Raw genomic sequence first — 25,523 nt, 5'->3', positions numbered from 1 at the left:
CAAGATCAGTGAGCCTGGCTGTCACCTAACCAGAGGACCAATCAGGGGACAGGATACTTTCAAATCTTGAGGAAGGGAAGTTTTTGTGTGTGCTGTTTAGAATTTGGTGGTTGTTCTCTCTGGGTTCTGAGAGCGACCAGACGTGCAACCAGGTTTCTCTCCAATCTCTCTGATACAGTCAGTCTCTTATACGTCCAGAATAGTAAGTACTAGGTAGATAGGGTGAGTTAGGCTTATGTTTCTTTTCTTTATTTGCAAATGTGTATTTGGCTGGAAGGAGTTCAAATTTGTATTTTGCTGAAAGGATTTTACTTTGTACTTGTATACTTAGGCTGGGAGGGTATTCCCAATATCTATAGCTGAAAGACCCTGTAATATATTCCATCTTAAATTTACAAAGATAATTTTTACTGTTTTTTTTTCTTTCTTTAAGTAAAAGCTTTTCTTGTTTAAGAACCTGATTGTTTTTTTTTTTTGTTTTTTAATTCTGGTGAGACCCCAGGGGACTGGGTCTGGATCCACCAGGGAATTTGTAGGGAGAAAGGAGGGAAGGGGGAGAGAGAGGTTAATTTTCTCTCTGTGTTAGGATTACTTTCTCTCTCAGGGAGAGTCTGGGAGGTGGAGAGAGAAGGAGGGGGGGAAGGTGAATTTTCCTCTCTGTTTTAAGATTCAAGGAGTTTAAATCACGGTGATCTTCCAGGGTAACCCAGGGAGGGGAAGTCTGGGAGAGGCAATGGTGAGGAAAAGGGTTTACTTTCCTTGTGTTAAGATCCAGAGGGACTGGGTCTTGGGGGTCCCCGGGCAAGGTTTTGGGGGGACCAGAGTGTACCAGGCACTGGAATTCCTGGTTGGTGGCAGCGCTACAAGTACTAAGCTGGTAATTGAGCTTAGAGGAATTCATGCTGGTATCCTATCTTTTGGACGTTAAGGTTCAGAGTGGGGGTTTATACCATGACAGGAGGATTTTCTTGCCATGCTGTATTAGGAGGAGAACATCACCAGACAGACATTTAAACTGTTTTATTTAACTAAAACAACAATGTTAAGTATTCTGGATTTTTCTTCAACAGCAAATATACAATATTTTAACAAAATAAGCATATGTTCCTTACTTCTCCCATTTATCTGCAGACTTCTCCTTGTCCAGATCTATTCTGCCCCCAACAATCTTCTATTCATTGAACTTTTTGAAACTTTGCACTTTTAGAGAGAGGTAAGGGATTGACTCTACGTACACAAATTTGCAGAAGGACAATAGGGTTGAGATCTGTTAGTTCTCACCTCTATATATTGTTTATTTATTCAAAAACATTTTTGCTGTTAACAAGCATGTTACCCCTGGAGATACAAATCCACAGTTGGAGAACTGCAAAACTAAGCATCTCTGATGGTATCTTCTAGACTGAGCACTGAGTCCCATTGGGTAGATAGAAAGATTAACCTAAATAATCTGTACAGAAGCCCCTGGAACCCCATAAAATTGAGTCCCTAATCCGTGAAGTATTGGAACTCCTTTACAAAACTTTTCTTAAACATTACATGAATATATTGTCTCATACTATAGAAACAGAATTTATAATCCCTATTCCATGATGGGAGATCTTTGAGCTATAATGTATCTTAATTAAAACTATCTTTAAATAGGTTTTTTCCTCAAAAAGCATTTTATCAAAAAAATCTGATTTAAAAAAAATCCGTGTTTTTGTTTTTTGTTTTTTAAATCATTGGTTTTTATCCACCCTGTTATAAAACAATAAATTCCCACTGGGAGCCTTACTGCCCTAGGTTACACAGTGCTCATGCTTAATAACATGTAATCTCCAATTTATGAGTTTAGCAACTTTTAAAATACAATTAATCCCTTTGTTTTGTGCTGGGCTTCTTATTTAGCTGTTGTTTCCTGCTAATCTATTTTGGTCTCTCTGAAGTGTGCAGCATGAATCTAACTGTAGCCCTTCTGTGGCTGCAACCATCCTGGTGGTATTCTCCAGCAAATCTCCCTGGCTGCGGTATGATGCCATGAGCTCCAGGGCTCATGGTGCTCATGCTTTGACACCCATGTCTTAATCTCTCCATAGATCTGCCCTTCTCATCCAAATCCATTTCATTGACATAGATGAATAAGTATTTCACATGTGAGGTGCATGCACATCCTCCCCACTGACGTGTCCCATCACAGCTAACCCCCGCACAGCATTGGCTGTGAATTAAAGAAACTTGTTGGCAGGGAATGTTGCCACATGGAAAATTATCACCAGCTTTTACTGACACCATCTTAATCTGATCAAGATTCCCCTGACAACTAGCACTGGGTGAAAAGGTTTGGTTCTCATCAAGGCTTGGGGATGTGTTTTGTGAATTGGGAAACTATTCTGCTTTGTTGGGGTGAGGGAAGATGGGCATGACTGGAAGAGTGGTGAATGAGCAAGAAGTCATGGAAGTGACCAGTGAGAAGTTGACGGGGCCACTTGTTCTCTTCATTTACTCTTGCAGGAATGTGCAAGGGCCCAAGGGGGATAATATTCAGAAAGAGGAGCCAGGATGAGCCAGGGTTTGAATGGTGTCCGAATAGAGCTTGTTTTCTTCTCTGCCACCTCAGTTTATGGTCCAAATTTAGAGGGTCTGGAGAGGAACTTGTCCCATGAACTCTGCCTCTAGTCATTTGTCCTGTGAGATAAAGCAAGGCAGAGTTGATGAATCGCTTTGGAAAGAAATACATAATTGTCTCTTAATCTTTTCATACCCCGTAGGGAGGGTGGGGGTGGGCAGGAAGGGAGGAGGAAGAAAACAGACTTCTTACAAAATCTGCTTTTTATTAGCTTACTGGGGAAGGAGGGGAGAGTTCGGGGAAGGAGCAGCAGAGACTAGAGAGATGGGTCAGGGGAACAGATGTGAGAATAATGAGAGGGAAAGTGAAATACCAAGGGAGACAGGGATTTGGAAAGAAGAGCAAGAAGTGGCACTGGTATGAGCAGAGGAAGAAGAAAGAGTGTGTGTGTGAGAGAGAGAGAGAGCGTGTGTGTGTGGGGGGGGGGGAGGAGGGGAGTGCTGGTGACTTAGTGAGTCAGATGCTGTGTGTAAATGTGATATTGATGTCTGATTCCTTTCCATTCCACTCCTAAATTTAGCCTAGGGAAACTGCCTCCTTGTTTTTTCCCTTTGCCAGAGGTGCTTGCTTCTTTGTAGGTTTCCTGCTAACCCTCCTTGCTCTGATCCCCAGCACACATGGAGTGTGCACAGTGCTAAGGGGCCTGTCTGCCACATGCTGATGGAAAACTCTCCAAAGTGTCTCTCACTTACACACCCGCTACTCCAAAGTGGCTCCCTGCCATCCCTGCTGGAGAAAGTTCAACTTCTCTGCAAGAGCCTTGGAGGAGGGTCTGATGGTAACACAGATGTATTGCCTCCCCTTTGCATCAAGAATCAGTTACTACTCTGCACGTGGGCTCCTTTGGAATAAAACAAGGCACCTACATAACGCCTTTTGTCTGAAGGTCTCCAAGTGCTTCACAAAGAAACACTAGATCCATCAGAGATTCTAAAGCCAACTTCTAATTTCTTTCTTTTTTTTTTTTAAAGCCACAGTTCATGATACATGTTGCCACTGGGATGGTCTAATGCAGGATTGAGGATAAGGCACAGTAGCCCTAGAAATAAGATCTTTACAAGAGCATGTTGTTGCCAATAACTTCAGTATGCAAAGGAGCTAAATACTAGATCAGCTAGGACATCACTTAGGCAGCAATAATCCTATCACTCAGCAGTGAATAGTTTCATAAACGTCTTTGACAGCAAAACAGAGTTCAGACTGGGAGGAAAATATGACGTCGTTAATCTATGTGAGCCTTGCCCACAATCCCATAGTGGCTGGATACTTCTGCTAAAATGATCAGCGGTGAACTAGTTAATAATGTTGACCTTTTAAACTCTCATCAGACACCGGAGCAAGTACTCTAGTGCATGGAAACAGTGCAAGCCCCTTTCGGAACTATTGATTGTTTTGTCTGTATTTGTAAGCTGTCATTGGGACACACCTAGAAAGTTTTCTTCAGAAATATTATTGGTTGGGATTTTTTTTTTATTTAAATTTCAAGGCTTAATTTCTGTAAAAACCGATGGGAGCTCTAGAAAAAGAGGTGATTTGATGTACTTGGCCCAACTGAATTGGGCTCAAAATGTGAAAATATCGGCACTATTTTTTCTACCCACTGGTAGCACAACACTGAACAAACAGAACCTTACAAAAACTAAACGTGCAGAAGGCTAGATGGATGCTTTTCTGTATTTAGTAATAAAAAGTGTTCATGTAAAGCTTGTTGTGAACTGTTGACAGAGTAAAATTCACTCAGGCAAACTTGAAGGATATATCTCAGGATTCATGATGTCCATGTAGTCTTGTATGGGTTAGAAACAAGATAGTGCACTAGGTGAACCAGTGATCTGTCACAGTATAGCAGTTTCTATTTTCCTATATTGACTTGAGCAATATATTTTACTAATACATTGCACAATCCCACAGTACCTTCTAGGCTCTCCCACAAACCCTGCTTTGGGAAGCTGTTTCAGACACTGTTGAATGTGGACCTCTGCAAAACTGTAATGCACTGCACTCCAAGGGTTGGCAGGACTGCAGTGTGGACGCAGACTGAATTGGGTAGCAGAAACTAGGAGGGTAAATGTGGCCACAGCGAACAGTTAAACTTTGCTAGCACAATTATTCTTTTAACTATAAAAAGAACAGGAGTACTTGTGGCACCTTAGAGACTAACATTTATTTGAGCATAAGCTTTCGTGGGCTACAGCCCACTTCATTGGATGCATGGACTGGAACATATAGTAAGAAATATATATATATGTACAGAGAACATGAAAAGGTGGAAGTAGCCATACCAACTGTAAGAGGCTAATTAATTAAGATAAGCTATTATCAGCAGGAGAGAAAAAAACCTTTTGTAGTACCCTTTGAACGGATGCAGCAATCTAGCACTGAGAGGGCTAGAGAAGTTCCCAAGAGAGATTCAGAATGAGAGCCAGATTAGAATTCAGGAGTTCCTGGCTCCTGCTCTTGTGTTTGTAGCATGCATCATATAATTAACTTTAGTTTATTTGCATACTGCAATCCTATTGGTTAAAACAACCTAAAATTTGGGTAGAGTCTTTATAAAACTAGAACAGTGTGACAAGATTGCCATGAAACGTAACTTCTGTGAAATTCAGCCCTCTGGCGGTGTAGCAATGGGTTATGTTTTGTTCCTTGTTAACTGGCAGTGGTGCTTTTGTGTGGGTGGAAGGGTGTGGCATGTATTCATATATTTTCATGGATTACATTTAAGAGTTATTTTTAAAAAATCTGCTTGTGACTGGCAGTCAGGTGTTACACCCTTGTGTGAAGGTCCGGAACTATTTGTCTGACTCCCCCTGGCAGGCTGACATGGTGGTGGGACTTATTAACTTCAGCACAGGAGTTTGAGCCTCTTTAATGAGGGAAAAGAGCTAGAAGGAGTGACAGGAAGTCCTGCAGAAAGAAGCCCTGGGAATAGCCAACTCTGGAGGTGTAAGGCCTAAGTTTGTTTGTAAATAACTGTGGGCTCAGTTGTTTAAGGTAAGAATACCGGCAAAACCCAGGATCCTACCCATTTGCTGAGCTATTCTAGGAAATGCTTTATTTATGGATTTGCCTGCTTGGTTTGAAGACCATTACGTCTTCTTTCATGTCTTTAATTTTTAGATTTTCTTTGAGAAAATAGCACAAAGGGCTGGTCTACACTGGTAATGTACATCAGCATAGCTGCATCTCTCAGGGGCACACCACTGAGAGACATAGCTATGCCGACCAAACCTATGGTGTAGAAAGTGCTATCTTCTGTCAGCCTAGCTACCACATCTCAGGGAGGTGGAATACCTGTGCAAATGGGAGAACCCCTCCTGTTGGCATATAGGTAGTGTCTATGCTGAAGTGCTATAGCCACTGTAGTGATTGAAGTGTGGACCTACACAAAGGTCCTGTTTTCATGCAAATTTCCCTAGTCATAAAACACAGAGGAACTTAATATTAAAAAACCCGCTGTACAGAAATGATTCTACCTGGATATCGCATCTACCCTCAATTCTCCGTACTGTTTTTTCTGAAGATTTAATGGACCAAAATTCTCCCGGTTGTAATTCTTCTAAGTTGCACGAGGGACGACTTTGGTCCATTAAGCCTACCTTGCTTCATATAGTGGGATTTCTCTTTGTTTTTCTGATTGCCTGGAAGCTAAGGATTACACAGATTTTCCCATCTGCTAATGTACTATTTCATAGCTCATGATTTGAGGGGCTTAACCTTCCCTGAATTGTTAATGGATCACAGACCACCTGCCTCTTTACATGAAGCCTTCAGAGGTAAAATAGAGTAGATCAGACCTGAAACTGGAGTGACTGGTCATGCTAAATTAGATCCTTCTGTGTTTTTTACTCTTAAAAACACTTACACTGCTGGATAACCAGGTTACCTGTACCATTAGAACTAGCATACTGGTAAATGTTGTTGAATGCCTGTATGTTCAGCACAGCAGATGTATTTTACCTGGGCATGGGTAGAACATTTAGCAGGCACACAGCCTACCTTTGGGGAAAACATTGAGGGGAAACTTGTGCTAGTTCTAACGAAGGAAGCTGGTTTTTGTAAGCTGGTGAACTGGAGGTTAAAACTTCAGTGCCCTATGGTGGTATCTGCTAAGATGCAGTGATGTTAACTGAGTGTGACAGCATCAGTCAGCAGTATTGGGCCTGAGGTGTTGGAGTGTCTGCACCTCTTTATGGTGTCTATTCCATTTCATAACTTGTATTGTTCCTGGCGGGCAACCCTGTCAGACCAAGTGAGAGGCAATGGTGTGAGTCGGACAAGAGTTTGTTACAACATGTCAGTGCCTGGAGAAATGTTGTGGCTACAGGCTTTTCCAGTTGGCGCCAAGCTCATGGCAGGGGATTTCTTACCGCTGCTGAGGAAACTGAAAAGAGAACAGATTGGAGGGACACCCCTGTAAAGTTCTTCTTGTGTGAGCGCAATAGTGTGACAGTGAGGCTTGATTATGACAATTACTTCTGTTTAAAAGCTCATATGTGAGAACTTCTGCCTTTTCTTTTGGATGAGGCTCTTGGTGAGATTTGTAGCATGTAGGCTTCATAATGAAACAGCAATATCTCTTCAGCATTTGGTACTGTGCTCCCTACTCCAATTTGTAGGCCTTATCTACCCCAGGGATTTCCCCCAGTGACAGACATGGATGGCTGGTCATGTGCTAGTGCAAACCCCTGTTATCGGCAGGATATAAGCTGTGATTTGCACTAGTGTAGTCAGCTCTGTCTGAAGGCCTTGTCTCTACCAGGGATTTTCTGAACCTCAGAGTCCTGTATTGCCCAACATCTTAATGGCACAGCAGTGGAGGGGGGAGCTATAGGGTGTGGCACAGCTAAGTAGCAGCACTGCAAAACTGGTGAAGCTTTTGAGGTGTTCCCTGCATGTCTGTGGGGAGGGGGACTCTCTCTTCATGCTGTGATGCATCCTCAAATACTAGAGAGGAGCCGCAGTCATACCTAGCTATTGTAGAGGATGCCAACTTTCCCCAAGTGTTTCCCTCTTCTACAGCTGCCACTGCTTGTGCTTTTGCCCAGAGACAGTAGGAGCGATATATTTCCGTGTCAGAAGTCAATGTCACTCCTCTCTTTTTAAGACAAAGGATGTCACAAGTGCTCTTTTAGCCATCTCCAGTAAGTCCCTATAGCCCTTGAACTGGGTCTCCCTCATGTTGCAGCCCTATGTGAGGAGTATTCATATGGGGAAGAGAGAAATGCAGTTATGAGGAGCTGCCCTGCTGAGCCTGAGTTCTTTGAATCATAGAAGATAGAGTTGGAAGAGACATCAGGAGGTCATCTAGTCCAATCCTCTGCTCAAAGCAGGACTAATACCAACTAAAGCATCCCAGCCAGGGCTTTGTCAAGTCAGGCCTTAAAAACCTCCTAAGGATGGAGATTCCACCTCCTCCCTAGTTAACCCATTCCAGTGCTTCATCACCCTTCAAGTGAAATAGTTTTTCTTAATATCCAACCTAGACCTCCCCACACTGCAACTTGAGATCTCCTTATTCTGTCATCTGCCACCACTGAGCACAGCCTAGCTCCATCCTCTTTGGAACCCCCCTTCAGATAGTTGAAGGCTGCTATCAAATGCCCCCTCACTCTTCTCTGCTGCAGGGTAAATAAGCCCAGTTCCCTCAAACTCTCGTTGTAAGACGTGCCCCAGCCCCCTAATTATTTTGAAGGCATTGATGGTACAGTACCTGCAAGAAATGAATTTGCTTACCAGGTGGGAGGGAGGATCATCTTGTCGCTGAGAATTTGTTGTCTTTCCTGGGCAGGGGCATGTCCTTCCACTTCTGAGACTGAGTTTTCACAGGGTTGGTTCCTTTGCCCCTGTGTTGTGTTATGTGATGGGGCCCTGGCAGAGATGCATTCTCTTCTGCCCTGTATTGAAAATGACCCATAGGGTTTTCACTGATGGAGGGTGGGGAAGGGGAGAGACTGTGTTCTGGATCATACGCAGACTTGTGTGGCAGCAGAGTCATTGCGGCATGCTAAGAGTGAGACTTCTGGCTTTGTCAGTAATTTTGGGGGAATCTCGCCTTTCCTGCTCCTCCAGAATGGTGGACCATAAGTTTTGTGGTGGAGGTGATTATATTGATTACCATGGGGAGGTGGTCACAACTGTTTGTTTCTAGCAGGGGTGGGCAAACTCCAGCCTGGGGGCCACATCGGGTCCTTCAGATGTTTTAATCTGGCCGCCGAGCTCCTGCCAAGGAGCGGGGTCCAGGGCTTGCCCCATTCTGCACGTGCTGTAGTTCTGCGCAGCTCCCAGAAATAGCAGCATGTCCCCCCTCCAGTTCCTATGCATAGGGGCAGCTGGGAGCTCTGCACACTGCCCCCACCCAAAGTGCCGTCCCCACAGCTCCTATTGGCCGGGAACCATGGCCAATGTGAGCTGCAGAGGCAGTACCTGCAGAGGGGTCAGTGTGCCGAGCGACCTGGCTGCACCTCCGCGTAGGAGCCTCAGGGAGTGACATGCCGCTGCTTGAGGTAAGTGCACCCTGGAGCCTGACCCCCTCCCCCACCCTGACCCCCCCCTTGGTCCCAGCCCAGAGCACCCTCCTGACCCCCCAACCCCTCATCCCTAGCCCCACCCCAGAGTCCGTATCCCCAGAGTCCTCCCCCGCACCCAAACCCATTGCCCCACCCCTCCCCTCCCACACCCTGAACTCCTCATTTCTGGCCCCACCCCAGAGCCCACACACCCAGCCGGAGCCCTCACCCCCTATCGCACCCAACCCCCAATTTCATGAGCATTCATGGCCTGCCATACAATCTTCACACCCAGATGTGGCCCTTGGGCCAAAAAGTTTGCCCGCCCTGGTTTCTAGAGTTCCTCCTCAGGCTGATTTCTAGACAACCCCAGAGGAAGCTATTTATTTTTTCATTTGTCTCCAAAGCGAATGGGCTCTTGCACTGTGCCTCTTGTTTTCTGACTGGCTAATGACCTCTTGGCCCAAACTGAGGCCTTTTCTGTCCTGTCTGTGCTAGAGGCAAGAGCCATACCACACAAAAGATAATTCCTGTCTGGGTCCATGCTGAGGTAGTCCCAGTCATTGTCCTGACATTCAGGGCCTGGCTGAAGGTGCAGGGGTAAGAGGAGGGCAGAATCTCAACTGTTGATGGCAGTGCCTGGCAGGATACGATTGATGGAAAGCTATACTGAAAGTCACTGGAGAGGAGATGCCCAGCTCTTTTCTCGGAGAGTTACTCCTCTTTCCTGGCTCCCTACCTTCCCACTCAGGTCTAGACATCCTGTTTTGGTGCCCAGAATGTAGGGTCATTCTTACGTCTGGGGAGAGGGGACAGAATCGTGGGGCTGTCACACAGACTTTCTTAACTCACCTTTCTTTCTGTCTAGCTTGTGAGTGGTAAGAGATTCAGGGCTAACAGCCCTTGGAAAGATGATTATTTATGGCACTCCACAAGGGAGTGATTTGTGATTATCCCCCAACCTCCCTTTGCATTTTCCAGCTAGCTGGGTAGGGGTGGGACAGATGTGCCAGGCTGTCATTCATTCTTCTGCCAAGGACAAGGGGATAGAGCATGTTATGATACTCACAGGCTGTTCTGTCAACTTCTTTTTGTTCTTGTTCTTCTAGGTGTGTTGTCGTGCTCTTCAACCCTAGGAAAAATAAGCAGCACCATATTCTAAACAGCTCCAGGTGAGTGAAACTCAGAGATACACAGACAGCTGGCCTCGTATTACTTGGGAGGTGAATTTAGAGTCTTCTTTCTGGCTCTAGCAAACTATAAGAGTTGCTGGGGATAATGGTGCCCAAAGCTAGTGAGTCCTAAACTCACTTCTGTGGGACTAGTGGCTGTGGGGAGAAGTTGCCTGCTAATTTAACCCTAGCTCCTCCTTAATATGAGTTACTGTGGGGAAAGTTGTAGCAATGATGACTAGGAAAAAGCTCATAAATACTACATTCCCACGTGGAACTGCTGTAAGGAATGAGGATGTTTTACTTGAACTCCGTGGGACTTGCATTATTCTTTCCCTGAGGTTGTAGCCTTGGTTTAGAGCAGGACCGACTGACACTTGGTCCTCTAGTTGGCAGGCAGGGGCCAGAGGACCATAACCCCATAGCTGTGAAACCCTTTCTGTGCCTCAGACACACTGTAAGGGGCTTGGGCTACAGGGAATCCATGTGTTCAGCCTGTGGGGAAACAAAGCGATTGTCAAGTTATTACATGTGTTGTGGGCCTCTTTCCAGTCACACCCTCCTCCTCCTCCTCTCCCTCCTCCTCCCTCCCCCCCACCTTCGGGTGATCAGATAGCAAGTGTGAAAAATTGGGACGGGGCAGGGGGTAGTAGGGTCCTATATAAGACAAATCCCCTAATATTGGGACTGTCTCGATAATATCAGGACATCTGCTCACCCTCTCCATTCTCCAGTCATGACAGACTGAACTGAAACCAGATACCAGGCACCACCTCACAGTGTCCTCCTGTCTCTGTTTTAGGAAGACAATTACAGCTCTTGCTTTCTCCCCTGATGGAAAGTACCTGGTTACTGGAGAGGTAAGTGCTGAAAATTGTTTAAAACAGGTACATGTCTGCAGGCCATCCCACTGCAGGCCAGGAAGAAGTGTGGCTGCTGTAAAACGGGAAATGGGCAAGTAGGGGGAGGTAGGGGGGACTTGAGGTTTTTAATTAAATCCTGTATCCTTTTTAACAGGGTTTTGGCCCATAGAATATCCAAAGAGAGACCCTAACTGTGCCTCTCCACTGCCCTTATATGGGGAAATGTGGTTTTTGCCCTCACCCACTGATTCATCTTAGCATCAGCCAGCCTTGTTACTGGTTATCTCCTTAAGCTCATATTGAAAGGATTTTCCAAACGTTCTGTCTGCCCAGATCGAGGCAGATGAATCTCCTGGGACAGGCTCCGTTTGCCAATGGCAGGGTGGAGATTAGCTGAAGATATTGGGCGCTGCTCTACCTATTAACATAGGGGAAGGAGTGAGGGATGGAAACTGGAAGTTTCTAGTGGCTGGGTTGAATTTAGGGTTGCATCCCTTAGGATTTCAGGGAGTAAGGCAAGACGTAACAATATAGGGGAGAGTGAAAAGTGCCTATGGAATGGAGCTTCCAGAGTAGTGATAAAGGGACCAGTGCCTGTGGGTTTGGCAGTGCATGCTTCATTACTGGCGACATGCTTTCTCCTTTCAAAGGTGCTTAAAGGGAGAACAAGGCTGGCTGTATTGTGAGGTCTGTGCTGCGTTAGAAGTGCAAGGTGCATACTGTACATGTAATGAATTTGTAATGAAACACACACAAATGTCTCCCTGTTTCCTTTTGGTCATGCTCAGCTTGCTGTCATGTGTCTCTAATGACTACTTGTCATCCAACTCCAGTATGTTGTAACTTATTAGTGAATGTGTATGTCACCAGTCTCTCTCTCTCACTCTCTCTGCCCAGTACTTGGAGGATATGAGTAGAAGTTGGCAAAAAAAAATTCAGCTAACAATTTATTTGATGGAAAAATTCATGTTCGGGTCAAATTCAGCTTATAGTTTCAGACCAAAAAAGAGGGGAAAATTCTGAAAAAGTCAAAACATTTTGATTCTTTGCTTCAAAATGACATTTCATTTTGAAATGTACCTAATTAAAATTATACCACAAAAGGGTGAAATGCCCTGTTATGAAATGTTTCATTTCAGGTTGAATTAAATATTTTGACTTGAAATGATTCCTTCCCCCTGCCCCTGAGAATTTTTGAGGGTTTTTGTTGATTCAGTTTGGTTTAGCCATCAAACTGAAAAATCAATTATTTACCCAGCTCTAAATACAAGTCTGTTGCACCCTCTGTTGCACCCTCAACTAGAGCTCTCTGGCTTGAGCTGTAGCAACTCATACTTTAAGCTCTGTATGACCCTGGTTCAATCCCCAGTGTGTTGACCAAGCTGGTGAAGTTAGCTTGTTAGGCTGTGACAGGCTTCTCCCTTTATGCATCAGGCACAGAGGAGGACCTGTAAGAGACACTTACCAGTGGGTTATACCTACAGAGAAGAGCTGGCTGAAAATTATCCTTATGGGTTTGTTTTTTGACCAAAAGAATGTTTGTTTTGGTTGAAGTTTCATTTTTCAATTAAAAATTTCAAAATGAAAATTGAGATTTGTTTTGAAAAGTTTTTTTTTATTTTTATTTTGGTGGAGAAAACACCATTTTCACTCCTTCCCTCCCTCACCATTCAGGGGTGCAGTGGCAGAATAAAAACGTTAGTGGTTATTTTCCCACTGATACAACACACAACTTTTTGTTTAGAAACTTTTGTGCTGCAAAACTACAACAGAACTGGAAAATTCAGAATGAAATGGCAAATTTTCATTTCATTTGAGGAGTTTTGCACCATATAACTTACCTTTTTTGACCAGCTCTACAGCCATTTCTGTGGGTTCTCTCAAAAGCATTAATTTTGAGTGTTCATCTTGTCATGTAGTGCCCCCTGCTGATGGCAACAGTTAATCTTTTCTTAGTACTGCTGCTGAAGTTCTGCAGTTAGTATAGACTGGTAATAGCTGACTAAAGAGTGATCAGCTTGTGAAGTCTGAATCTTGCAGGCTCAGTGTACCAGTTCCGCCTAGTGACATTAAATTGGTGCATGGCTGGATTTTTTTCAGTGAGAGCACGGAGGCTGACCCTCATCCCTCCATATGTATTAGCTCTGGTCTGAGTATCTCAAATGCTGAGGAGATGGCGGCTTTCCATATAGGAATAAATTGCTTGTCCCATGGGAGTTGATAGACCTCACTGGTGGTAGCGTCTGTTCAATTATTTAAAGTGTATTGAATTTGTTAAAGTCTCCAGGGGCTGAAGATTTAGAGGTTGGTTTCTTAACTAGTGTAAGTGCTTTGCAAAGTAGCTGTACTGACTTTTGTACCATCTTGACTGTACCTTGAGAACTGAACTCTGTCAGTCGGGGTGAAAGCTGAGCTGAGTAAATTAAAATCTGAGCACTGTGCTTTCCCAGGCCAATCACATTCTAGGTAAAGCTGCAAAGCAAGACAATTAAATGTCTTGCATTCTGTGTTTCTGAGGTTTTGATTTTCAGTCAAGCATGCCACCCCTTCAGATGAGCAAGTGACTTGCTTTACCCTGACTGGCAAAGACACCATTTTGCCTTGTTGCCATGGAGATCTTATCTTGCAGGCTACTTTCTGACAGGTTTCCAGGTGAAATCTTGAGGAAGCTGTTGAGTAGAGTTTCTCCGTTAATCATATACTTGGCAAGGATTTTGGCTGGTCTTGTAAAATAAAGAGTACTTTTAAATAACTGAATAAATGATTTTTCAGGGAGACTTAGTGCTGGCAAAAGGTGCTGCATTGACATCAGTAGAGACTGTTTATCCACAGAACAAGTGCAGCAAGAAGGGGAGTGCATTTCACCCCCAACACTGCCCTATCTATGTGCCTTAAATGTAGCATGGAGTGATTACCTTTGGAATGAGAAGATTGGTAATTTCCAAAGAAATTGCCATTGAGTGTGACAGTGTAAGTTTTTGTGTTGTGAACACCTGGCCATTGGGACCTGTATTGAGAGCTCTAAAGGTCACCATGTGTTACTGGTTTCCATTACAGAGAATAGAGATGTGTGCAAAATGTTGATCCACTTTCTTGTTTTTTGGACTTTTTATTATTGTCCCTTTCAGTTATCTGCTGAAATCAGCAAATTCATTAAACTTCTGACTCCGCTGTAAATGGCCATAGAATGCCTGTGGGTTGAGCTGTGATCTAGTCCTGGATTGACTTCCAAGTTGGGTGTGCTTGGAAAAATGTGTGGGGATGTTGCATATCTGAATCCATCGCCGCTAGCCTTACGAGTTATGTTCACTGCTCTCTGTCTCCGAATCACCCCTTCAGAGTGGGCACATGCCAGCCGTTCGAGTGTGGGACGTGGCTGAACGGACCCAGGTGGCTGAGATCCAAGAACACAAGTATGGCGTGGCCTGTGTGGCATTCTCCCCCAGCTCCAAGTACATTGTCTCAGTGGGGTACCAGCACGACATGATTGTCAACGTGTGGTCATGGAAGGTAAGTGTGCAAGAAGATCAGCTTAATGGTAGGAAAAGCCACATTGTGAAAGGCCAAAGATGGTCTGGGGATAAATTGGGTTATAGCTCTTTCATTCTCTGCTCCTTTTGACATTCATACAATCAGACAAGTTAGAGATGGATGGAGATTGGATCATCTAGTCCATCGTCAAAGAACCAGTGCAAGATTGTTCTCAAGAATATGTGATATCTTCCTGGCCAGTCAGAAGGCTGCTAGGCTTTGTCATACTCTTTGTGTTTTTTCCAGAGGACTGTTGAAAACTGATTCAAACTAAGATTGTGAAGTGGGAATGGGAACTCTCACAAACCAGGAATCTGTTTTACTTTGGTTGAGGGATCCATGTTACAAACGCTGGAGAACAATTTGCTTTTGTTGTGTTTGAGATGGAAACATCATAAACCGAGGCAAGGAGGGGGAGACTAGATACTCACCCAAAAAGTACCATGAGTGCGGTTGTATGGAGGTGATTAATTATGACTGTGACAGTGGCCATAATAGTACTTGAGAGGCAATGTTTATGTTCAGGGGCGGCTCTAGACATTTCGCGCCCCAAGCACGGCGGCATGCTGTGGGGGCGCTCTGCTGGTCGCTGGTCCCTCGGCTCCGGTGGACCTCCAGCAGGTGTGCCTGCGGAGGGTCCACTGGTCCCGCAGCTCCACCGAAGCTGCGGGATCAGCGGACCCTCTGCAGGCACGCCGCCGAAGGTGGCCTGCCTGCCGCCCTCCTGGCGACTGGCAGAGCGCCCCCCACGGCATGCTGCCCCAAGCACGCGCTTGGCGTGCTGGGGCCTGGAGCTGCCCCTGGTTATGTTGGAATAAAGGCCGTGCTTTAAAGCACTGTGTGAATTTACAGCATTAGATAAATATTCGATGATGACAATGATAAACATGTATCTGCTAAGGGGACCTCCGTGTTAGTAATAGAACTGGACAGTCACATTCTCACAAATTTGAGTCAGCTTCCTGTACCTCTGCAGGTAACCAGTCCTCTCTGGGAGCCATCTTACATTTATTTTTTATATCCATACCTGTTAATCTCATGTTATGCAGCTGTAAGTCAATGTTCCCTTGAAATATTGTTAACCATTCCATCCCCTTTCTCATTCTACAGTTCAGATTCTGTCTTTTCATGATCATCTCCTATATCAGCTAGTGTTTTTGTCCTGCTTCTAATCTTGTAGACAAGTAACTTAACATTAAAACATTGGTGTCCTTGTGGTCATTGAAAATCCAGTGTTCAGTCTTCAAGTTCTTTTTAGTGAGGCACACAGAAATAATGATTTGAAGATGGATGTAATGTAGAGTAAGGCTGGGATTTAATGCTGTACCTCAACAATCAAGATTCTTATGGTCTCTGCTCTCCTACTATTATTTATGTTACAGTAGTGCCTAGAGAGTCCCCCAGACAGCAAGGTCCCATTGTGCCAGGCGCTGTACAAAAAACAGTTAGTGCCTGCAACAAAGAGCTTACAGTTTAAATGGGCAAGACAGATGGGACAGAAGAAGGGAAGTAGTGTTATCCCCATTTTACAGATGGGAAACTGAGAGATTTTTCATAAGATTCATAGTTTAAGGCCTGAAGGGACCACTAGATCATCTAGTCTGACCTGTCTATCACAGGCCATTAAATTTCCACTGTTACGTTTTTATTGAGCCCAATGCCTTGTTTGACTAAAGCCTAACTTGTGTTTGACTAAAGTGTATCTTCCAGAACCCTTGCCCAAAGTCACAGGGGAAATCAGTGGCGGAATCAGGAACTGATCCCAGATCTCCCAAGTCCCAGTGCAGTGCCTTAACCATAAGATCATCATTCCTGAGGCATAGGGTCATAGGAACGGCTGCTGTGATATCCCCGTCTTCCAGTCTGGGAGACTGACCCAGATGTTTGGTCAAGCTGAAGCAAAGAAGTTTTGTCTGATGTGTTCCCTAGTTTCCAAATGGGGAAAGGCCACAGCAGCCACCCTGATGGTGAGGACGGGGAGGGCTCTGGGTGCATTTGCTGTTTGGCGGAGCTGTGCAAGAGGCCCTGGAGTCTGGGCCCAAGAATGCTGCTTTGCTGCTGGTGGCAGAGTCTAGCCTTCTTTACTCCTCTACCCCTCTGAGAGTGCTCTGGTGCTGACCTCCAACAAGCCCTCTGGAATGAGACAGCTTCTGAGCCGAATGAGATGACTTCTGAGCTGAGGGCGGGCTAGTTTGGAGGGCTGCTAGTGGAAGGAAGGGGGAAGTGGGGCTTATGACTTTCTGGGGGAGGAATGGGAAATTGAAATGTTGATCAGAGTGAGTGTCTGGTTGACCACTGAGTACTGCAGGAAATAGATCAAGAATTTAAACCCACGAGGGAGAGAGGCAAGATCTTTGAATCCACTCTCTGCTATTAATCCTTGGAAATACCATTCCTGCACCCCCTCTTCCCTCGGTTATTTGATGTGCATGAAGGGGAGATTCACCACAGGTGTAGCTGCTCTGTTTCTTTTCCCTAGGGCTGGACAGAAGCAGCATGTTCACCTGTCCTCTTGCCCTATGACTTCTCTTCCACTCCCCAGGTGGAGAGATTTATGGTATTTCCCTGTGGAAAATACCTACTGCCCATCCTGAGCAGTGCCCCCCCTTGCTGCCCTGGTGCTAAAAAAAAAAAAAAAAAAAAAAACTCCAGCCAATATTGGCCTGCATGTGCTTTCACTGTTTAGAAAAGGAAGTATGTTTTGTTCTGAGTGTCCTGTGATTATCAAATAGGCAAGGTGCAGATGACCATGTTACTATAGGCACTAGTGACCTGAGAACCATTATGTGGCTGAGATAATGTAGTAGCAGGACTAAATGTAAAAGTGTGACATCCAAACGGCCAGAGCACCATAAGTAGTGGAAGGTTTGGCAGATGACTCACCCTCCCAGCCTGTGTTCAGATAGATGTTGAATCTGTGCCTGCCATACATAATGCCTGTAGCTGAAATGAGCCTTCTTATACACAGGCTATTGAACAAGACATCTGAGCTATTGAAACAATTGTCTTTCCAGAAAAACATTGTGGTGGCGGCCAACAAGGTGTCCAGCAAAGTGACAGCAGTGTCATTTTCAGAGGACTGCAGTTACTTCGTCACAGCTGGCAACCGACACATCAAGTTCTGGTACCTGGATGACAGCAAAACCTCCAAGGTGAGAGGTGGGGACAGAAGAAGTATAAAGAAGCAGCAGTGAGTGGGGGCCTTTGTGGCTTCTATAATGGCATAAGCTAGTTCCACAGCCTGTGGGGAACAGGAGCTTCCGGTTCAGAATTGATCTTTGATTTCCTGTGTGAAGAGGCTTTAGTCTTTGACTGGCTCTCAAGATGTAACCTCCACTGTCTCATTATCCAGTGCCTGCTGTGTCTGGCACCCAAACCCAGGTTTCCTGTATGCCAGTGTAGGTGGTTCATGGATTCTGTGCATGGCAGCCAAATCAGGTTCTGTTGTACCCTGGCACTGGTGCTATTCAACGGCACGTCCATTTCTTCATGGCAATGGTTCTTCGCATATGTGGCTGCCATCTCTGGGCCCCTCATACTGCAGGGACTTGGGGCTCTTTGATTTGGATGTGTGTGACTTGAGATATTGAGGGGCATGTTTCAAAGTGTCATGTAGTGGCTTCTGTTGCTGTTGTTGGGAGGCCAAATCCCCATGTGCTAGTTTGCCTGTCTGTATTGCAAAGGTGCATCCACTCAAGGATAGCCTTTCACATTTCGCACCATGGATCTTCCATTGACGCTGATATGTCAGTGCAAGTCAGATCTGTTTTGATCATCAGGGAAAACCAGACGTCACTATCCCCAAAGTTTCTTCCTGCGATTGGCTAACTGGCCTGTGTCAGCCAATGACAGACACATAAGTAGTTCTGTCTCATTGATTTGCTGCTGTTGATGGTCCTGATACATTTTACAAGCAGTGGAGTTGCAGCAAGTGACCCCATCACAGCCTGTCTCTTTAGATCACTCATAACTCCAGTATGGAGTTCTCTTTCCCTAACAGGTTATTTCTTTTGGTAGGTAAATGCCACAGTCCCCTTGCTAGGGCGCTCCGGTTTGCTGGGGGAGCTGAGGAACAACTTCTTCACGGATGTGGCCTGCGGAAGGGGTAAAAAAGCAGACAGCACTTTCTGCATCACCTCCTCCGGCCTCCTCTGTGAATTCAATGAAAAGAGGCTGCTCGACAAGTGGGTGGAGCTGAGGGTGAGTTCCAGGTCTGCTCTCCATGTACATCAGTGCCCACTGACCGGGGGGAGGAGGGGGAGGAAGGGGTGGGGACATCCTGAGGTCACAAGCTGCTGCCAACAGTGAGAGCTGCGGCATGTGCCAGCAGTGAGAGCTGGAGGCGTCTGCTTCTTTATGATTTTTAATGTTTTCCGTTAAAGCATGGCACAAAGCAGTGGTGTGCGCTAGGGAAAGCAGAGCCTGGGGGTAGAAATGGAGTCATTTGCTTAAAGGCCAGTTGGGGGAAGGGATTTTATGTAGGAGATCCTCTAATTCCTGAAAAGCTTCTGTTCTCAAGGCTCAACATTGTGATGTGTCCTTGTGGCTGTGGGACGGCGGGATGTGGCTTCCTTTGGGAACCCATGAATGTCACTCCTGAGTTGTACAGGAGGGGGGAGGGGGTAGCAGCAGAGTGTGGGAGGCACTCCATCCCCTCAGGGGTTGCGCAAGCTGCTTCTCCAGTGCCCCTGCCCTCCTAGAAGCAAAAGTCTCTGGCAGAGTCTCAAGTTCAGCTCTCCCCCTCAGGGTAGTGTATTGTGCTGCTGCAAGACCACCAGCCTGGTCTGTTGGCAAAAATTTTAATATTCAATTAAAGGGAGAAAACCCAAACTGTAAAGCAAAATGGATCCAGGGTATTTACACCAGGGCAAAATCTTTCCATGCTTGCCCAAGTGAAATGTGTCTTTTTTCTTCTTTCCTTTCTGCGCTAAAATCTGCCTTTTTCACTCCTGCTCAGAACACAGACAGCTTCACAGTAAGTTAGAATGAAGTGTTTGCCTTGACCTCACCCCATTTCTCCATCATTTTCTGCCATTTGTACAAATCTCAGCACTGAGCAGAACAATTCCATTTCTCCCACCGTTGCCCCCTCTGTACCAGGAAGCATGCTGATGCACTTGTATGGGGCTAGTTGCAGTGTCCCACTCATGATGCTGAACATCTCCCCTCAAGGGTACAAGGTAATCAATGTTCAGGGCCAGATCCCCAGCTGATGTAGATCCATATAGCTCCCATGAAATCTATCGAGCTGCGTGAATTTGCACCAGTGAGTGAAACGGGCCCTCGGCGCTGTTTCCTGACTCTGACTGAGCGGACCCTACAGCAGACCTTGGCTTGGATGCTCCTCAGAAAGGAAATCCAGATTTCAGGCTTTTCCTTAAACTGCGTGGCTTCATTTCACCTCACTTCATTTCTTTCTGATCTTGAGCGCTTCGTGCTCTGTCCTTTACATGGCTTCGGAGAGAGAGACCCACTCGTCTTGGTTGATTTTGTGTCCTTCTCAGACTACTGTGGCGAACTGCATCTCTGTGAACCATGACTACATCTTCTGTGGCTGCGCTGATGGCACGGTGCGGATTTTTAACCCTTTGAACCTTCACTTCGTCACTACGTTGCCAAAGCCGCACTTCTTGGGAATGGACGTTGCCAGCGTCACTGAAGCCAGGTACCATAGGAAGGGTGGTAGGAGATTGGAGAAGCTTGGATGGGCAGAGCAGGTGTAGTAACAATGTATGATTTGTGATCCTGCCCTTGCCTTGCACCCTAGGGTTCTTCCTCCAGCATACTTTCCTCTTTACTGTAAAGTGGCATTGATAAGAGATACATAGGCTTTCATGGGATGTTTTGTTTTCCACCAATGTCCTTGGGTGCTCAACTCTCCTGCCTGTCCCTCTAGTCTTTCTTCCCTCTGTCTTGTGCATTCTGTTTTCTCCTGTCCCCGTTGCTCCCCCATCTCCCTCCGGCTGTAAAACTGGCTAAAAGGAGTATCACTTTTTGAAGTGCAGATGTTGGCCTTTGAGTGGACCCTTCCTAGGTAAATCATTTTATTCATGATTATCACTTAGTCTGTGGAGGCTGAAATTGGAGAGAGCCCTTCACTCTTCCCTGCTTGCAAATGCTTGAGCACAACCAAATCTTCTGTTGCACTCCTACAGTGCTGCTCTGAAACAAACATCCGCTGGGATCCACCCCAAGGAAAGGGACGTTTCCACAGCCCGTACGCTTTTCTTTTCTAGATAGATTAGGCACGTCAGCGACTGGCTGTCTAATGAACCACTCTGATGCACAGTGGAAGGGGTTCATACTGGACATGTAGATGTCAGAATGAATTGTTCCTTTGATGGTGTGCGCCTTTAATTGAAATGTGATTCGCTGCTCATACACTCCCTCTTGGTCTGAAAGCAGATATGTTTCTGTAATTGGGGATATCAGTTAATGACATATTGCTGCTTGTGCTCTAGGGAGCGCCTGAGGTGTTGGGGTAGCCCCACTTTATTTTGAGGTCATTGTTTTACATGGATTTTTCCCTACACAGTTGTGCCATTTCCCCTCTCGTCAAGACTGGCATGGTCGTGTTCTCTCCTGCGGGCTCTCATTAACCCTCCTTCCTGGGGGGTCCAGCGGGGACACATGTCTGTTTGTGGTGGAGTTTTTGACTCAAACATGCATTTCAATGGAAAGCTGCCTATTACTTCCATTGGCTGGGCAGTTTGATCAAGTGGTTAGTCAAACTTTCTGGACTCCAATCCTAGCTCTGCCAGTGACTTCTGGCCTTGGCTAAATCACTTTAATCTGTCTGTCCCTCACCTTTTCCACTTGTAAAGATAGGATGGTAGGTGCCCACCTTTATAAAAATGTCTGCAGCCTCCACACACTGTGCAAAAACTCTTCACAACACCTCTGTGAGAGCAGTATGGGTGAGCTCCATTTTACAGATGGGGAGAATGAGGCACAGATAGCAGAAGCGACTTGCCCAAGGCCAGATAGCAATTCTGTGGTCATACTCAGAATAAAACCCAGATCGCTTAACTCCCTGTCTGCTGCTCTAACCACAACATGACAATTAATGCATTTAAAGGGCATCTCTCTGGTCTCTCCAGCCTTAAGTCTGCACTGGGCTCTGGTTTTTAATTAGATTGATGGTAGGTGAGGTTAATCTTATCCTCACCTGGGTTTTAGAGCTGAAACTGAGTGGAATCTTTTACTTGAGGTTTTGCAATATTTACATTTTTTTTTTTTAAATAATTTTTCCAAACTTCAGGCTAAGAGCTAAGTGAGCCTGTTTTCATGTGACTTCCAGCCCAATTTTGCAGAGCAAAGAGCCTTGTAAAATAACCAAACCGCTGCCATCTTGTCTGATGTCAACCATTTGAGGTTCTCTCCTCATTAGCTGGCACCCTAACCCTGCAATCCAGCTCCTTCAGTTCCCACAACATGGCCCTGGTCTCACAGAAACATGAATACATAGCACGGGAAGGGACCTCCTGGGTTCTCAAGTCCAGTCTCCTGCTGTCACAGGCAACCCAGTGAAATAATCCTGTTCATAAACTCACCAATCTCCATTTTAGAACTAGCGAGGCTGGTTGCCCCTGCTCCTCCTATGGAAGGTGGTTTCAGAACGTCACTGAAACAGGAAGTCTCCCTGGTGCTATAATCTCAGATTATTTTGCATGGCAATGTGATGCACCAGGACTCCTCCATCAGGAATTTTACTCCATTTAATTTCAGCTTTTATTTTTCCCTCCAGCAGCTGGGAGACTAGAATATAAGTAGGAGTTCTTGCTGCCTACACTGCTACCTCTAACTCCAGCTGTTTGTGCTTGAGACCTTTCGCTGCCAGCAATACCGTTCTCTCCCTTCCTTGCTCCCAGGTGTCTGCACTGGGAAGGACTAGGAGTCCAAAGATCTGATGGCTCTCTTGTCTTGTCTACTTCTCAGCATGCTGCGGAGCGAGAGTCTGAAATGAGCTGTGAATGGAATAGCTGGAGAGTGAAGTAAAGGAACTCAAGCCTTGCAGTCAGTCCTACTGGCCCCTCCACTGTAGGAAGTTCAGGCCCCTCTTGGGACTTTTATTTTTTATGTAGAAAGAGGCTGCTATCCTGGCACAACAGTCAGATTCTCCACCTCACAGACTGTGGTTACCTCCCCAACTACTCACTGTACTCCCACACCATTGTATACTCCTTCCTCTGGCTAGCACCAAACTCTTCCCTCCTAGAGGATTTTAGCTTCAAGTTTTGTATCCACACTCTCACCCCAGTGCTACAGAAATTAACCCGACTGTTCTGTCATTGCACAGCCGTCTCTTCTCTGGCATGGTGGATGCCAAGTATCCAGATACAATTGCCTTGACCTTTGACCCTACCAACCAGTGGCTATCATGCGTTTACAATGACCACAGCCTGTATGTGTGGGATGTCAAGGACCCGAAGAAAGTGGGCAAGGTTTACTCTGCCTTGTACCACTCTTCCTGCGTGTGGAGTGTTGAGGTAAGGACAGACTAGGAATGGTGCCCACGTACTGGGGTGAGGGGCAGCGTAAGATAGGGGCTGCCTGTATTTCCCAGTAAGGGACTCTGCCTCCAGCTCGTGTAGTTAGGGGGGTGTTTGTGACGGGGAGGTAGGAAACTTTATGGAGTTACTTACATCAAGCAAGTGCATATGTCTCTTATGCCTGGTCAAAAATGGAGGGAAGACGATATGAAAAGGGAACAGGCAGGGGCTTTTCCTCTGCATTTTGTATATCTTATTTTTAACCTCTCCTCATGGATCAAATCTTGAGATAACTCCAGCCATGTTCCAGTATCAAATGATTGTGGCAACAGTCCAGTGCTGCCCTCTTATGCTCTGTGTTTGAACTCTGTTAAGTGATGAGGGTTTCTGGCTCTCTCCCCTTCCATTGGGCTAGAAAAAAGCAGAGGGTCTTATTCAAGGGACCGTCTATGTCCAGGTAACTCCACTCAGCATTTATTTGGAATGAACATGAAGCTGTGATTTGCCAGCCAGTCTGTGACTGAATTGATTCTAGGTATGCTGAGTTCCTGTTGTCCTCAGCTGCCTCCTCTGTATCAAATAAGTGGAAATCTGGTTTGCCCTTGTTTTGGAACTTGCTTCTGGTAACTAGATTACGAGGCACAATGATGTCTCACTTACGGTTTGTTTGTTATGTGCCTCTAGGTGTATCCTGAAGTGAAGGACAGCAATCAGTCTTGCCTGCCCCCAAGTTCATTCATCACCTGCTCTTCTGATAATACCATCCGTCTGTGGAATACAGAGAGTTCCAACATCCATGGCACAGCTCTGCACCGGAACATCCTCAGCAATGTAAGACCCCAGACTCTGCAGTGGCCTTTGGTTCCCTTCTTCCTCTTACACACGAGTGTCCTCTTTAGGGCCCACAGTATACATAAGGGGCAATGTGTGTCTGGGAAGTTACTCAGACTTGGGGAAATGTAGGGGCAGACCAACTGCAAAGATAAATAGTAGCATTTTGTAAGAGTCTTAGGACTTAATATTCCAGAACAGATCAATGTTTCACCAGTGCTGGTCTCTTCCAGAGGGTCTCATCCCAGATGCTTCAGAAGACAGTGTAACTGTTTCTCTCTGCAGTCCCAACTCTGTAATGCTTCTAATTGTTGGGGTTGATAAAAGGGTGTTCTGTGGAAATCGGGCATGTGGATTCAGAACCATTTGACTCTCATTTCCTCACTATGTATAAAGAGTGACGTTAAAGTAGAGGAATCTCATGCAGTACAATGGTTGGTTCAAGCAATTTGCTTCTGTACCAGTTATGTAACCTAAGGGAGCTGCTACACCAGCCAACTCTCCAGCTCCCTTTCTGAGCAATCTGCACTCCATGTAACAGACTCCTGCCTATTTTGCAATAGCGATTCCTGATGACTTGGCTTATCTCATGTTATCACTAAAGAACACCTGAAGTCATTTCCACCACACCCCATTCTAGTACTGTCTAGCTCTCAGGTGTCTATCAGTGGCACAGGAAATGCAGCTTGTTCCCAGCACCAAGGTTGCTTGCTTTGTCCAACTCCTATTGTAGAAGGGCCATAGTATGACATTGCTGTGCTGACTCCCCTTCCACTTATCTCTCCTCCCTCATTACTGAGTGGCTTGCTGCTGTGGGCTTCACTCCCAGATGGGACACATTGCCTATTACTGCCACTGAAAGTAATACATTGGCTATTGCTCCAGTTTCATGAGGAGTATGCCTGCCGCTGCTTCACTTGGATACTTCACTGGCCCCTTCTCTCTTTCCAAGGACCTGATGAAAATCATCTATGTGGATGACAACACTCAGGCCCTGCTGGACACTGATTACAACTCTGGCGGGAGCGCAGACAAGGCTGACATCCAGGCCTTGGACACGAAGGTGGGGATTCGTACAGTGTGTGTGAGCCCCAGTGGAGAGCACCTGGCCTCGGGTGACAGGATAGGCACTCTCAGGTAACCCTAGGGCTTCTGGAGAAGTTAGGATGGGGTGGGGATGGGCATAAAGACTAGTTTGTGTCTCTCATTTTTCACTCTGTGGTTCCACTTTCACACTGAAATCCATCTGTGTCCTGTTTCAGGATCCATGAGTTGCAGTCCCTAAGGGAAATGCTGAAGGTGGAAGCCCATGACTCGGAGATCCTCTGCCTGGAGTACTCCAAATCTGACACAGGTAAGATAGGGCAGAGCCTTTATTCCCATTGATTATTTGTGCACCCCTTATGATGTACTGGCTCGTGTATGTGTTGCTAAATGACTCCATTCTGACCACCATGTGTAACAACCCTCTACTGATGACCTGCTCTGTTAGCTCGCAGAGTAGAAGCCTGTCGCAT

General features: G+C 45.7%; 1 protein-coding gene across 2 annotated transcripts in view; it reads left to right on the top strand.

Annotated features, from left to right (window-relative positions):
• Positions 1-25,523, top strand: part of MAPKBP1 (mitogen-activated protein kinase binding protein 1) — a 133,803-nt gene that overhangs the window by 74,115 nt on the left and 34,165 nt on the right. Inside the window, exons 4-14 of one of the 2 annotated variants that reach the window (XM_050954936.1) lie at positions 10,227-10,289; positions 11,092-11,149; positions 14,492-14,662; positions 17,698-17,835; positions 18,701-18,883; positions 19,641-19,658; positions 20,188-20,348; positions 22,983-23,172; positions 23,860-24,006; positions 24,959-25,143; positions 25,269-25,360. In XM_050954936.1, coding sequence (XP_050810893.1) covers positions 10,227-10,289; positions 11,092-11,149; positions 14,492-14,662; positions 17,698-17,835; positions 18,701-18,883; positions 19,641-19,658; positions 20,188-20,348; positions 22,983-23,172; positions 23,860-24,006; positions 24,959-25,143; positions 25,269-25,360 — 1,406 coding nt within the window. The remainder of the gene's footprint in view (positions 1-10,226; positions 10,290-11,091; positions 11,150-14,491; positions 14,663-17,697; positions 17,836-18,700; positions 18,884-19,640; positions 19,659-20,187; positions 20,349-22,982; positions 23,173-23,859; positions 24,007-24,958; positions 25,144-25,268; positions 25,361-25,523) is intronic. The other variant, XM_050954935.1, reaches the window with a different exon arrangement.

This window comes from Gopherus flavomarginatus, chromosome 5 (assembly GCF_025201925.1).
Source record: "Gopherus flavomarginatus isolate rGopFla2 chromosome 5, rGopFla2.mat.asm, whole genome shotgun sequence".
In the NCBI taxonomy this organism is placed as follows: Eukaryota; Metazoa; Chordata; order Testudines; family Testudinidae; genus Gopherus; species Gopherus flavomarginatus.
This window is presented reverse-complemented; position numbering and strand designations above follow the sequence as displayed.